Raw genomic sequence first — 13,744 nt, forward strand, 5'->3', positions numbered from 1 at the left:
ACAAATATTGGATTCTGTGGATGACATCATAAGTTGTATTGACACACACAAGGGTTTGAAAAAAAATATTTCTTTAAAAAAACTTTTGCAAAATGGCTGTGACATGAGACAATGCTACCGTGTAGTGAGAAGCTGTGAGTTTACCATGAATTGAGAGAATGTATCATAATGATTGCATGGAACTTCAAAACAGTAATATTAATGGTGGTACAAGATATTCGGATTCAAAATGAATGAAGTATGTTTCAATCTACTGTTAGACTTTTAAAATGTCATCCCTAAAATGAAGGTAGTGTGGCCTTAAATAATCTGTTACAAGCATTGCTGAGACACATTTCAAGTGAAGTTGGCTTGTTTCAGTACATGAGTGACTTTGCAACCTTTCTATCAAACCATAAATGTTCCAAGAGAAACTACTATGTATCATTAGATTGCAAGGTGCAATACCGGTACTCTTTCTACTTATTACATTGTTTGCACTAATACTTTGCTCACTAGAAGCAAAATTACAATGACTGTATCTTAAACTGTTTGGCAAAATTTGATGACAATATTATAATTGCATGTCAAGGCAATACTACATGACATCGTATATAGTCTTCATACAGCATAATGAGGACACCTATGAAATTGAAACGGAACTGCAGTTATGGAAAATCACATACAGATATGTAGTAAAACACACTGTCAGGAGTTTGTCATGGTATCAATGTTTTCTTAAACCAAACTTCAAGACGTTGACTGTGTCAGTTTGAGCTTTAAAATTCAAACCTGAATCTCCAATCTTATTCTACCAGCCTCTGAAACAACACTACAACACAACACCAAAACAGTTATCTTTTAGCAAAATTGAAACAAGAACATTAACAAACATTACTTAAGGAGTTGGCAAAGGAACTTTAACATGATTCTGAAAAGCTCTAAATATGTATTGCAACAGCCAGGGTGTACCTTGTGCATTTTACAAAAAAAAAACTGAATTGGGGATTCAAGAGACTTCAATCTGTTTGATTTTGAAACACAAATAATTGACCAAAAGTGTCAGACATGTGGACCTTAAACAACTATTTTCTTCCAACTAGGCAATCATAAAACTTTCCATGATATATCCAGCACTATATTCAAAATATGGCCACACCAATTTAATTTGTTGTTTCTCGGATTCACGTTTTCATTTTCTTATCATTTGGGGCTATGATAAGATGCCTAGACCTGTTTTTATTTCTATCTTTTTTCCGCCCTGTCGCTTCATATTTTTTCTGAAAAAATCCGAGAACCAACAAATTAAATTGGTGTGGCATAATGATGTATTCCCTCAGGTGAAATCTTGACCTAACAGCTGTTGAGCTGGCAAATTTCAGCACCTGATACAACTGTCTTCTAACACCTGATACAGCTGTCTTCTAACACCTGAAACAGGTGCTGTCTTTTGTTTTTATTTTTGTTTGACCTTCCACTATCTTGCAATTTTCTGTATATGCTTGATTGTCCTCCTTAACAACTTCTATACTCTACATTTGATGTCAAGGGTTAGTTTTAACTTTTTAGTGCATTTCATGCAAATTTCAGCATTAAATCGTAAATACTTAAAGAAAGTGACTTTTTTCTCTGTTTCTCCCTGTGCCTGTTCCATACAGGGACCTGAGGTTTGTACATGTTGTTAGCCACTAGCCTTGGTGAAGAATAATATGTGGATAAAACAGAAAAGGCATGTTTACATATAGACACGTAAGCAGCAATGAAATACAGTGTTCTGGCCACGATGCACTTCAGAAGTTTCGAGACATCATATGAAACAAACATAACTTTTTTTACATGTTTTGACATATAGTAGAGCGGTTCATCAGAATATGCTGCTGATTAAAAAGCCTGAATGAAAAAAAGAAACAGATTTGTCATCTGTGAAGTATGAAAGTGTCATGTATATATGCAATATTCATTCATATGAGAGTCATACACATGTATCTGCATATTCGGGACAGCTTTGCCCACTCTGGATGAATGCTTTCACTAAAAGATGCGGTGTAGTTTTGTTTAAAAATCAATGCACAATCATGACCTAGACAAGTTTGTATATAAATGCTATCATAAGTAACAACCTACAAAGTCTTAAGTGTGGTGCAGTACCACAACTTTACACAAGGGGGCACTCTCATTCCCATTTCAGAATCGCAGATACAGCCAAAGTTCGTTTTCTTTTGCCAGCAACCGAATACAAACAAGAAAAGCAAAGACAAAATATAGAAAGTGTATAGATCAATACAGAGGGGATTAGTTAAAATATTGCAGAATGGCATCACTTACTGATCACTACAAGTACCATAAAAAGCACCCTTCAATGCATCTAGCACTGACACTAACATATATGCTGTTTTTTTGTATCCAAGAAGCAGTCTAAGTACATATGAAGCAAGAGTCAGTCTATATATAGAGGATAGCTTATACATGTTAATCTCACCATAAGTGACTTTACATATCAACATTGATGCAAAATGACAACATAAGATAAGAAAACAGCCAAATATATGGCTGTAAGCTGTACACAATAGTAGATTTCGCATGTCTGTTCCTTCATATTCTGGCTTCGCTGGGCAGACGCCACGTCTGGTCTCTCTCCACGTCTCCTGCCACCACCAGTAACATTTCCCTGTCCTTCGCTGCTAACTCTTTCCTCAAAAACGTTCTGGAAAGAGGAGAAAAAGACAGTCATATAAACATCAAACTCCTCTGAGGCATCACCAAAACAGTTGTCAGTTGTAGTTGGCAATCCAGTGGTTAGCAACACTGCCTCTGAAATAAGAGGTTGGGAGTTTGGATCCCAGCTGTTGTTGCTCACCCAACATGCAAGCTACATGCACGGAAAAGATGTTAGGCTGTGGTCCACTGTTCATTGTGCTTGTTAAAAAGAGTTAGGGGAATTGCCCTGGTACAATGAACCTGTAAATAATGTACATACATACATGTCTGTCTATTCTGTCATGACCAGTAGGAGATTAGCATTTCAGTGAGCTAAAACTGGATTGATATCACTTTCCTTTATTTTACCTTAGTTCCTCTACCTCCCCTATCATCTCAGGCACTTTCTGAACTAACCAGCCTTTAACATAACAAATTTTGGCAACACCCCAGGGGTCGACCAAATAGTACAGTACTGTTGGATCTTACCTTAGTTCCTCTGCCTCTCCAATCTATCATCGATGTCTCAGGCACATTGTGTACTAAACAGAAGTTTAGTAACACCAAAGGGGCAGTGCAAATACTATTGTATTTTTCCCTGCAGATCTTACCTTAGTTCCTCTGCCTCCCCTACCTAGCCTCTACCAGGCTTTGGAAAGCAGCTGAAAATAGGCTTAATAGACAATGATATGCCAGTAGTGTTGGTCCGCAGTAAGAAAACTGTTAGAGGATATCCCCTATCATCTCAGCATCTCTGTGTCCTAATTAAACTAGCCTAAATGAAATTTTGGTAACACCCCTGGGGTGGAGCAGATAGTACACTACTGTTGGATTTTACCTTAGTTCCTCTGCCTCCCCAATCATCTCAGGCACGTTGAGCTTGGAGTCCAGGTTGTAGTAGATGCCGTCGATCTGGCGCACACAGATCCAGTGTTTGCGCTTCAGCGGCAGGGTGACCGGGCCCCACTTCAGGTCCGACGGGATGTTCAGGATAAAGCCCTTCACGTTGGCCAGGTTGATCACATCCACGTTTCTGTAAGGACCAACCATGTAATAAACCATAAACAGCAAAAAGCGAAGTTCAACATTTCTCTACCGCACCATTAATCTATGGAACACCCTATTTTGATAAATGAAGTATGCAAAATGATTTCCTTGCTGGTATTAAAAATGCATATAAAAATGTCATGTAACTCGTGTATATTTTGGGGAAGTGAAAAGTTGGTTCGGGCAAGTGGAAATGACGGCAAATAGATTTTTGAAATCTTGTCCAACCCTGTAGTTTCTTTTACTCCCCTCATGAAATAATCCAGTTCAGTGTCCATTAGCTTCCCAGTTTAACCTTCCCAGCCTAGCATGTCCAGATCATGAGATAGCAAAACCGGAGGAAGTTCCACTACAGTACTATAACAAGTCGCCAAATTACCCAAAATCTAATCATTTTGAGCTACCTAAAATCTAATCATTTTGAGCTACCAAATATCAATGAAGACGATCCATCAAGGCCCTCTTGAGTTATTGTGTTTACAAACAAACAAACAAACACACATGAATACCATCAAAAACATAACCAGCACAAAGGTAATAACTACATATATGCTGTACCCCGGCAGTGTGAGGGTTAAAGACCTGTGCACCCACCTCCGTTTGTCCCACCAGATGGCCTCGCAGTCTTTCTCCTGAAGGGCCGCCATCACCACGTTCACATCGTAGTTCCCAAGTCCCAGCATGCTCTTGTGGGGGTTCACCATGGAATCAGGTGACAGTCTGTATGGTGAGCAATCAAATAGTAAAAATAATGAAATATCATCATGTAGTTCAAGCAAAAAGCTTATGTCATAGTGGACTCATACAAAATACATGTACTAGTACATTTGATAGTCTTCATGGGGTGGAAGAAATGGACAGATTTTAAATAAAACTCCATGACTTTTAATTTAGAAATAAGTCTTGTTTGGGTTACATAAATGATAAAAAATGATTTGGTGAATTTCACTCATGATACAATTATGATATACATTTGTACTTGGTCTTTTTTATCCCATGTAGTTGTGTAAAATCTTGTTATACTCTCAAAGTAGCCATGGGAAATTCTTCCATTTCAACAACAACAACATGAACATGTACCATGTCATTACCAAGAGTGAATTTGGCACTACTTCTTGTACTACTGCAGTACCAGCATAACAAAAACTGTAAATGTCATAATATTCGCTGTGTCTTTAAGTTTGCACATTTCAAGGTCTGCCATGAAATCATTATACACACAAACAGGCCCTAGTATTTCCATTTTGTTACTGCAACAGCTGTTTTCTTTCAGCTTCAACCACAAACTCAACAATGTCTTTTTACTGAAATTTAGCAAACATGAACGGATTCACAGTAGCATGATGAACAAATGGAAGCTATTACATGATGTGACTTGACGTGATGTCGCATTTTAATTCCACAATTACTGACTTCCTGTTTCTGATGAAGTCAATCAACCTGTTAATCGTGTTGCCATGGTAACAATATGCCAATCATAATCATTTCCCTGGGAGACAAAAACAGTGGTGGAAACATCTGGATCTGACATCAAATTGTTAAATTGTTATAAAATTGTAATAATTGTTACATGTTAAAAGCATTATGATTGGAACCTGCCAAATAGGTTATAGAATACATGTACATGTACAATGTATTACACTGAACAACACAATTTTACTGTCAGCCATCAAATACAAATTGTAGTTAAAAGCATTATGATTGGAAGTTTGGAACCATCCTTGGATGAATCAAGTGAAACGCACAACTTACAAATAGGTTAAAGTATATTACACTAAACAATTTTACAGTTAGGCTAAAAACATTAAAAGCTCATAAACTTGGGCTTTATCTTTCAGAAAATACAGAAACCTTCTGTTACTCGTACTTTATGTAAGTCACAGTCTTGTATTGTAAGTGGATTGCTTGATATTTGCATGATATTTCTAATTCTCTATTGGACTTAATATCAAAAGATTAGTAAGAAGATACATGGTACAAAGATGAAGGGAAAATATTTTATCGGAAGCAATATCATAAACAATTTTTATAGCTGGTAGACCTGGTGCAATGCTGCTTGCATTTTTTAACCAAACACATCAGAGCCTACTCTTAATTGTGTTTTAAGTTCCTTAATTACATGTAGACACTTGATGACTGAGGCCCCACCATACACAGACATTAAACCCTCCAAAAAAGATGACTGTAACCCATAACAGAACGTTTATCACTTGTCAGGGATTTGAACACGTGTCTGTGGTTTGAACCCTCAACCTCTGGTTCCACCCAATCTGATCCATATGGCCAGGGGCAGGGCCACAGATGGCATGGTGCCAGAGCTGAGAAGATTAGTAAGGCCCTTGCACATGCCTGTTTCCCTCAGGCTGCTTTGTTGGAATAGTATGATTGATGTTCCTTTGTCCTACCTGTATTGTACATGGCTCTCACCAATGTATGAGGGCCTGCAAGGGGGGGTCCCGACAACAGTCTACGTTGAATGCGGAAACCTCTCGATTACGCTTTACGATAAATTCCAAGTGGCTACAACGCATTACGTAGAATTAAAACGGCAAATACCCTCTACGCAAAATGCGAAGAGCGGTCCGTCTACGCTCTACGTAGAATTAAAACGGCTGATTACGCTCTACGGAAAAGGGCTTGCAGGCCCCCATGTATGTACTAGTACTAGGTCGATCTACATTGTCAAGACTGAAGGGTACACAGGTGGTCTGTTGAAATAAATGAGTCTAACCTTTATGCTGCTATTAAAGGTAGCCACTTGGTACCAAATTTGTATTGATCATAACTTATGTACATGTACTTTGTATATCCCTCTAGACTAGTAGAAGGTAGTATGTCTGAAACTCAACAATGCTCACAGGTCTCCATTGTCAAGACTGAAGGGTGCACAGGTGGTCTGTTCAATTCAAATAAATGAGTATTTAACCTAAATATCCTGCGAAGGTAGCCACTTGGTACCAAATTTGTATTGATCATAACTTATGTACTTATCCCTAGAAGGCAGCAGGGATGTCTGAAACTCAACAATGCTCACAGGTATCCATTGTCAAGAATATATGGTGACAGGTGTCTGGTGGTCTTCTCATATTCAAATAAATGTCTTTACCTTCATCCAGCTTAATGATAAGGTAGCCACTTGGTTCCAAATTTTGTATTGATCATAACTTATGTATATCCCTAGACCTAGTAGAAGATGTCTGAAACTCAACAATGCTCACAGGTATCCATTGTCAAGACTGAAGGGTGCGCAGGTGGTCTGTTCAATTTCCAAATCATCATCATCATCATCAATTTCCAAATCCTGCTACTAGTAAGGTATATAGCCACTTGGTACCAAATTTGTATTGATCATAACTTATGTATAATCCTAGAACAGTAGAACTAGTAGTAGAAGGTAGTATGTCTGAAACTCAACAATGCTCGCAGGTCTCCATTGTCAAGACTGTATGGTGCACAGGTGGTCTGTTCAACTTCAAGTCAAATAAATAACCTAATCATCATGCTAATGATGTGATAGCCACTTGGTACCAAATTTTGTATTGGTTATAACAGTATAAAAGTACAATTACTAGTATAAATAATATAGGCAGCCTACTCGGAAAAATCTGTATCTGTATATCTGTACATGAATCTGTATCTGTGCATGAATATATGTATCTGTACATGAATTCGAATCTGTATCTGATTGCAAATTAAGATATCAAGTGATTGCCATAGATAGTAAGATAGATAGCTAGAATATGCAGCAGCTGGGAGATATGAAACCCAACATTTATGCACATACATGTGTGTACTAAACTAATAAAGATCTCCATATACTATTACTATATAACTACATGTGTATGCTGAACAGTACACAACAAAATATTAATCATTAAAGCAAGGAAGCACTTGACAAGGTGGCCTTGGTCACGGTTGCCTGAACACAACATTGGCCATCTGGTGTGTATGGTCGATAGCCTACTCTCCAAGCAGAGGTTGTGGGGGAATGATCGTTACCTTTTTATATATGGCCATTTTTTTTGTCTTGATCCCCGTCGGTGGCCATGGAGCTTCTCTGGCTAATGGATACTGCCTGGCCAATTTGATACTGTCTTTTTGCCACCGAGAGGGATCTGCTTGGAGATTACAATAGCCAACCACTGAACAAGCTTACAACTGTACATGATATGATTAAAATACTGTTTGTGGCTCACTTGTGTGGTTGAAGAGGGCTGGAGGTGATATTGCTACATGCACTATCGGTCTAGCCTGGGTACCATCCGGATTTTCGCTACGCAACGCTAAAAAAAATCATGATTTTTTCGAGCGTTGCGTAGCGAAAATCCAGATGGTACCCAGGCTACTATCGGTCAAAGGTCGTGCATTTCAATAGAGAGTTAACCAACTGCATAATGGTTTTGTGATTAATTAGATCAACTTGCACTCCCTGCTAGATTAAGATTTTTAGGAAGCAGGGATCCAGAGATGGTTACTGCCATCCTTCTCGACTTCTCTGTCATTTTAGTTTTTTTATTACTGTACATTTTAGCTACAAAGAGAATTTATGAGATATCTTGCATAGTACAATGTACCGTACTTGGTGAAATATTCACCATTTTTGTGTTGACCTCACGACTGCAAAATTATCATATCACAAACACTCAAAAGTAATGCATTTTGCATGTCCATCTCGAAAAAAAGGCATGGAGAACGATTCCATTCCCCTCGAGCTCTGTTTACTTAAACGCAAAATTATCGTGAAAATCAAATACGATAATGCTCAACATCACTAACCTTTGACAAATTTCGTCCAGCGTCTGTTTGGAGTAAGCGTTTTCATCCTGGAACAGATTGTTTAGGGCGTGCAGTGCGCACAGTTCTCTCTGCTGCTTCTCGTGGTACACGTTACTCGTGTCTATCTCCGCAGAAACTTTGTTCGCCTTGTCTCCTCGTATACAGAACGACATTCTGTCGCCGAAGTACAGGAACGTTCCAAGCGCGACCGTGCAAAGTGTTGGTACGATCAACACCACTTCAAGTAGAGACCAGCCCAAGATCATCCAGTTTGTACTACTGAAGACTGGCTAGGCACTTCTGAACCAACGCATTGTCTTCTCTTTAAACCGACTGCAGCACTCTTCCCATCTCTTTCTCTTGTATTGTAAGACACTCTCTCTTTTGTCCTATCTGTCCTCAAATCCTGAAACAGTACAGAACCAAGCATAAGTAATTCGTTGTTAAAAATAATACATGTTTGTTTCACAATATTGCAATACAGTTGCAAATACTAAAAAAAAAATATATAAACACAGTACCAGTGGTCAGTCTACTGAGGAAGACCAGAGTGACTGGTCGAAAGCTTTAAGTGAGAGAACTTTTTGTGTTGGACCAAAAGTCTTAACTTTAAACATGTAACTACCAACACAGATGAACTTTCATGATAGTATAAACACAGTACCATACATCAAATCTAACATCCAACAGTTGCAGAAGAGTAAGCATGACAAAAAGAAGGATTTCTAATTTCAATTGTACATATTTGTATTGACCTATATTTCCACCATCCTTACCCTGAAAGTCCACTGATTGACGGTTAGTAGGATTTAACACCTAAGCAGTAGCTTAATCTTTGACGTGAAAACAGAGACACCTGTAATAAGCCTGTGACCTTTGCAGTTGCCTAACACAAACATCATAAGGGTCATGTGTATCCTGGTGGTTTAGGCAACAACATGTCTAGTTTTTTATACATGTACCTGTAATGTTATTCAAATGTTATACTAGAGCATTTATGGCTTATAAAAAAGGGCTGTGATCAATCTATGGACGGTTTCTTTCACGGTACTTTGCTCATGATCACGCAGACAGGTACACATTTTACTCTTGACCAAAATAAATACTAGTATCCAATCCAAAGTCTAAGGTCTAAAAATAAAAATAAATTTGGAAGTGTAGAAAATTCTGACCAAATAGCTTCAACTGCCCATCTATAAATATTAACTAATTGCCCCAGCATCGCTCACAATGCCATGTACATGTACGTGTGCAGTTTCGCACGTCCCCGCACCTGCGACCCTGTATAATACAGACCCGCGGCTGCATCGGTAGAAAATAATTGCAACTCAACGGGACACGAATCAAAACAACAACATTCTACCTTGCATAACAACACTTCCTCAGGCAATAACAACGACTATAACACACGTTTCTTCTTCGAAATAACGTCAAAGAACAACCCTTAACGTTCTTAAGGGGGTAGATGGTTCTTAAGGGCACCTTAAGAAACAAAAAAAGGAAGAGACTTCGTATTACCTTCTCCTCCAGACGAGCTTCCTCATCGTATATTTTCGTCCTTTGGTCATGCCAATGTGCACTACGTCACGGAAACCGTGCTCTTGTCGTGACGTCACGGATTCAGAGGTGTGACCTCTGACCGGGAAACGCTGTGCGCTGATTGGTCGGTCGCAAAGCATAGTGGGACATATTTTCGGAAACATCAACATGGCGGGCAACCCAACCGTGTTTTTGTTGATGGTCAGTGGGCAGATTGAGAGCGCAGAGGTATTTATGAACGATTTTTGGCGCCAAGATTGACGTGTGATATAAAACAAGTTGTAAAGATATAGCTGTGCGAGTTTGGTGTCACAAGGACTTTGCTTTTTCGACTTATTTTTATTACAATTACTGTGTTTTCAAAAAGACAATATATCGTCCTTCAGAAGTTCAGTTCAAAATAATATGACTATGAGATGTTGTGCCTTTTTGGCTGATGACTTATTCCCGCTCCAGTTTCCCGAGTTTGACGACATCTACTGCCGGTACTGCTGGGTGTACGGCCAGGACTGGGTCATCACTTCTGTAAGTTACTTCGTCTTTGACTATGAAATGTCACTAGTGATAATTTACAAAACTTTATTTTTCATCAAGTAGCATTGAAACCCAAAATCTGATATTCTGTTGAGAAACTGAATGTTGCAAAAGCAAAATTTTAGGGGGTAGTGTAACCGTCTCTATTATATTATAATTTATATTACATAATTTAACATCATTATCTTGTGTCAGCAAATAATGTAAGCAGATGACATAGGTACTAGTATATACTTTTACTTTCTTGGTGATTGTGGATTTGTAATAAGTTTTTTGTAATAACCACATTATAATGAGAATATATTTTTTTAGCTACGTATGTACTATGTACTGCCAGCAAATGTAGTTGCTGTTATTACACTGACTTTCTTTGAAACCCTCCCCTGTGACAGGGTTTGGAGGAAGGCATCACACAGGTGACTAAGAAAAGTCACGATGACAGGAAACTCTTTGTGTGGAACTTCCCCTTGGAGGTGACCTTCAAGAGCACCAACCCACATGGGTGTAAGTTTCCTTAAGTTAAGTTATAACATTGACATGATGCACTTACTCCAAAAAAACAGTGTTAAGAGCACATAAAAACAAGCAGAAGTCAAACATCTACTTAGTAGAAGTTAGAGATTCTAGCTTGAGTTTCAGCTTTTTTAGCTTTCGTTCACTCCCCACTGACCCTTGGGCTATGAAGATTCACCTCTTTCTTATCTTTCTTGGTAGTCTTTCAGAGTCAAGGGTTACTGTTAGCGTCCTCGTTTTCAGGGGGCGGGGGTGACCTCATGTGGCTTCTAAGTCCAAAGCTTGAGGCACACATGTACAGTCATCCACACTTCGGACATTGGTGGTCCATCGTCAGTACTGCTGTTGTTCCTGCTTTTGGCCCTTGCAGCATTATAACATTACTAGTTCTCCAATCCAAGCTATTTAGATTTCCTTGTGTTATGCTTATAGCTATAGGCTATGTAGTTTGGGATATGTGCTGTATATAAAGATTACAAATGTAAGAAAACTGCAAAAATGCCTTGTTTTTGGAGTAAAAATGTTCAGTATAATTGATTTTGACTGTTGCCTTCCCCAGGGCCACAGTTGGTGGTGAGTGCGTACGGTCAGGATGCCTTTGGTCGGGACGTGGTGCGTGGATACAGCGCTGTTCACATACCTGTCACACCTGGACAGTAAGTATCCAGTATACCCTAACAAAGAAACAAATCAGTACAGTACTGTACTTTACAGTACTGCTGTCTTATGGCTTATCTGAGTGAAGTGTATGTCTGTTATTGTGGTATATATGTGGCAGGAAGACTTTCGAAGATGATTTGCATTTTTAAAAATCGTAATCTTCACTTCTCAGACACACCAGGACGTTACCAATGTTTGTGCCAGAGTCTACTTCAAAGCTACAGAAGTTTGTTAGGTAAGTATGTTCCACACTAAATCTCTTCTAACTTTCTAAAAAGACAGATGTGAATGATCAGAAAGTTTAGTCGCCACAAGTAGTATGTACAAAAATTCTGTCAACAAATGGTTATGTACTAGTAATACATGTATGCACTGACTCTATTGGTATAACATATAAGATCCATGTCTGCTAAAACACATCAAATGCACACTTGATATGCCTGTTCAAAGGACTTATGATGATAAAGGTCATTTAATACAACATGTATGTGTGCTTTGTAGTTGCTTAGTTCAGGGTCTTAGAAAGTAGACATGTGAAGCACATTTCTTGCCAGAACATACCAATGTCTTACTCTCAAATGCAACTGGGTGAGCTTCGAATTTTATTAAAAACTTGAAAGTACATAAACACAGTTGTTTACTAGATTTTTGTCTCTTGATAGTTGGTTCTTGGGAAGGAGACCTGAGTACGTTGACCCCAAAGTGGTTGCACAGGGGGAGGGAAGAGAAGGTATGACATCCAATTTCTTCTCCCTAAAACTTGAATACTGTGGAAACAGTGTAGAAATCCTAGTGTTTTTCCTATTTCAGCTATCTCAACAACATAAACAAGTACTCCCTCCATTCTGTTGCTTTGTTTTCAAACAGTAACAACAAAGAGTCTTCTCTCTAAAACATTGTTTATACCGTTAAAACAGTGTAAAAATCCATGTTTTAAACACTTTAAAAAGCCATATTTTTCTTACTCGTCATTTCAAGCCTTGACACAAGTACTCCAAAAATATAAACAGTTGTTTTTGTTTTCAAACAGTAACGAGAGTGAGAAGTCAGGGAAAAGTCCGAGTGTCCTTCAATGTCGTCACCAAGGACATGAAGAAGCTTGGTTATGACACCACACCTACAGACGCTGGCGCCTCAACACAGCCTGCAGCTACAGGCATCGTACCTGGTGCCTCATAGTCTTCTCATTGTAAAAATCATATTTTTTACTGGTCTTCCTTTTTGTAGAAAAAACTGTAATAAGATTGTTGCCTTGTCCAAATGATAATTTTTGTCTCATCAGATTGTTTTAGAATCAGACATGTACACAAATGTTGAGCATCTAGATAATTAGATATCATTATACGAAACTATCGCTACTCAAACAACTGTTTAGCAGGGTTTTTTTAGATACACAAGTTACACAAGTTACACAAAACTGTTACTCAATAGATTTTGAAAACTGTCAGACATTTTAAGTAGCATCCACTTCTTTTCGTCAGTTGCTATTATATTGTAGAGTCAGAGTTGAGATATAGGTTTTGATTGTAAGTTGTAAATCAACATGATATTTACCAAAGTATTCTTGTGTGATCATTTTGTTTGAGTAGAAAAATATTACGGCCGCAAGTGTATGTTTTCAGGATACAATAGTTGTTCATACATTACCTAAATGTATTTGCCATGTTGCATGTCTGGCTTTTGTACATATCCCATTGTGTATTAGATGACAAATTAGTTCATTGAAAGACTGACCTACTGTTTATACATACATAACTGTTATTTGCCCTGATATGTCCAGCAAAATGGATGATTATTTTACACCCTGAACTTTAGGAAATGATTAATTTTGTAACAGTTTCAATCTCCTTTGTTCCTGTGGGCCAAGCCTTTTAACAAACAGCTATGTGTTGTTCCTTATAACTCACATGTGTTAGAAAGTTTCATTTGAATTTCAGGTAATGCACATTTGTATATGTTGAAATGGAATGGCTTATTTGGCAAATAACCTGGCATTTTC

At 38.2% G+C, this 13,744-nt stretch overlaps 2 protein-coding genes across 2 annotated transcripts; one reads left to right on the forward strand and one right to left on the reverse strand.

Annotated features, from left to right (window-relative positions):
- Positions 1–1,876: 1,876 nt before the first annotated feature.
- LOC109462829 (josephin-1-like) lies at positions 1,877–8,871 on the reverse strand. The gene is made up of 4 exons (XM_019759462.1): positions 8,500–8,871; positions 4,318–4,443; positions 3,515–3,709; positions 1,877–2,683 (listed from the first exon to the last, which is right to left on the reverse strand). The coding sequence occupies exons 1-4, from the start codon at positions 8,763–8,765 to the stop codon at positions 2,572–2,574; spliced, it is 699 nt and encodes a 232-aa protein (XP_019615021.1). The 5' UTR covers positions 8,766–8,871; the 3' UTR covers positions 1,877–2,571.
- Positions 8,872–10,159: 1,288 nt separating this feature from the next.
- Positions 10,160–13,059, forward strand: LOC109462833 (B9 domain-containing protein 1-like). Its single transcript, XM_019759465.1, has 7 exons — positions 10,160–10,266; positions 10,495–10,563; positions 10,965–11,076; positions 11,645–11,741; positions 11,918–11,980; positions 12,408–12,475; positions 12,776–13,059. The coding sequence occupies exons 1-7, from the start codon at positions 10,207–10,209 to the stop codon at positions 12,922–12,924; spliced, it is 618 nt and encodes a 205-aa protein (XP_019615024.1). The 5' UTR covers positions 10,160–10,206; the 3' UTR covers positions 12,925–13,059.
- The last annotated feature ends 685 nt before the right edge of the window (positions 13,060–13,744 follow it).

This window comes from Branchiostoma belcheri, unplaced genomic scaffold, assembly GCF_001625305.1.
Source record: "Branchiostoma belcheri isolate BF01 breed outbred unplaced genomic scaffold, Haploidv18h27 scaffold12, whole genome shotgun sequence".
NCBI lineage: Eukaryota > Metazoa > Chordata > Leptocardii > Amphioxiformes > Branchiostomatidae > Branchiostoma > Branchiostoma belcheri.

What these genes read in the sequence shown, in the direction of transcription:
- LOC109462833 (XM_019759465.1), top strand. Translation starts at nt 10,207, where the DNA reads ATGGCGGGCAACCCAACCGTGTTTTTGTTGATGGTCAGTGGGCAGATT. An exon ending in ATACCTGTCACACCTGGACA is followed by an intron (nt 11,742 to 11,917) that starts GTAAGTATCCAG and finishes TTCACTTCTCAG; the next exon opens with ACACACCAGGACGTTACCAA. An exon ending in ACAGGGGGAGGGAAGAGAAG is followed by an intron (nt 12,476 to 12,775) that starts GTATGACATCCA and finishes GTTTTCAAACAG; the next exon opens with TAACGAGAGTGAGAAGTCAG.
- LOC109462829 (XM_019759462.1), bottom strand. Translation starts at nt 8,765, where the DNA reads ATGATCTTGGGCTGGTCTCTACTTGAAGTGGTGTTGATCGTACCAACA. An exon ending in CTGGACGAAATTTGTCAAAG is followed by an intron (nt 4,444 to 8,499) that starts GTTAGTGATGTT and finishes CTCACCATACAG; the next exon opens with ACTGTCACCTGATTCCATGG. An exon ending in ATCTGGTGGGACAAACGGAG is followed by an intron (nt 3,710 to 4,317) that starts GTGGGTGCACAG and finishes TGGTCCTTACAG; the next exon opens with AAACGTGGATGTGATCAACC.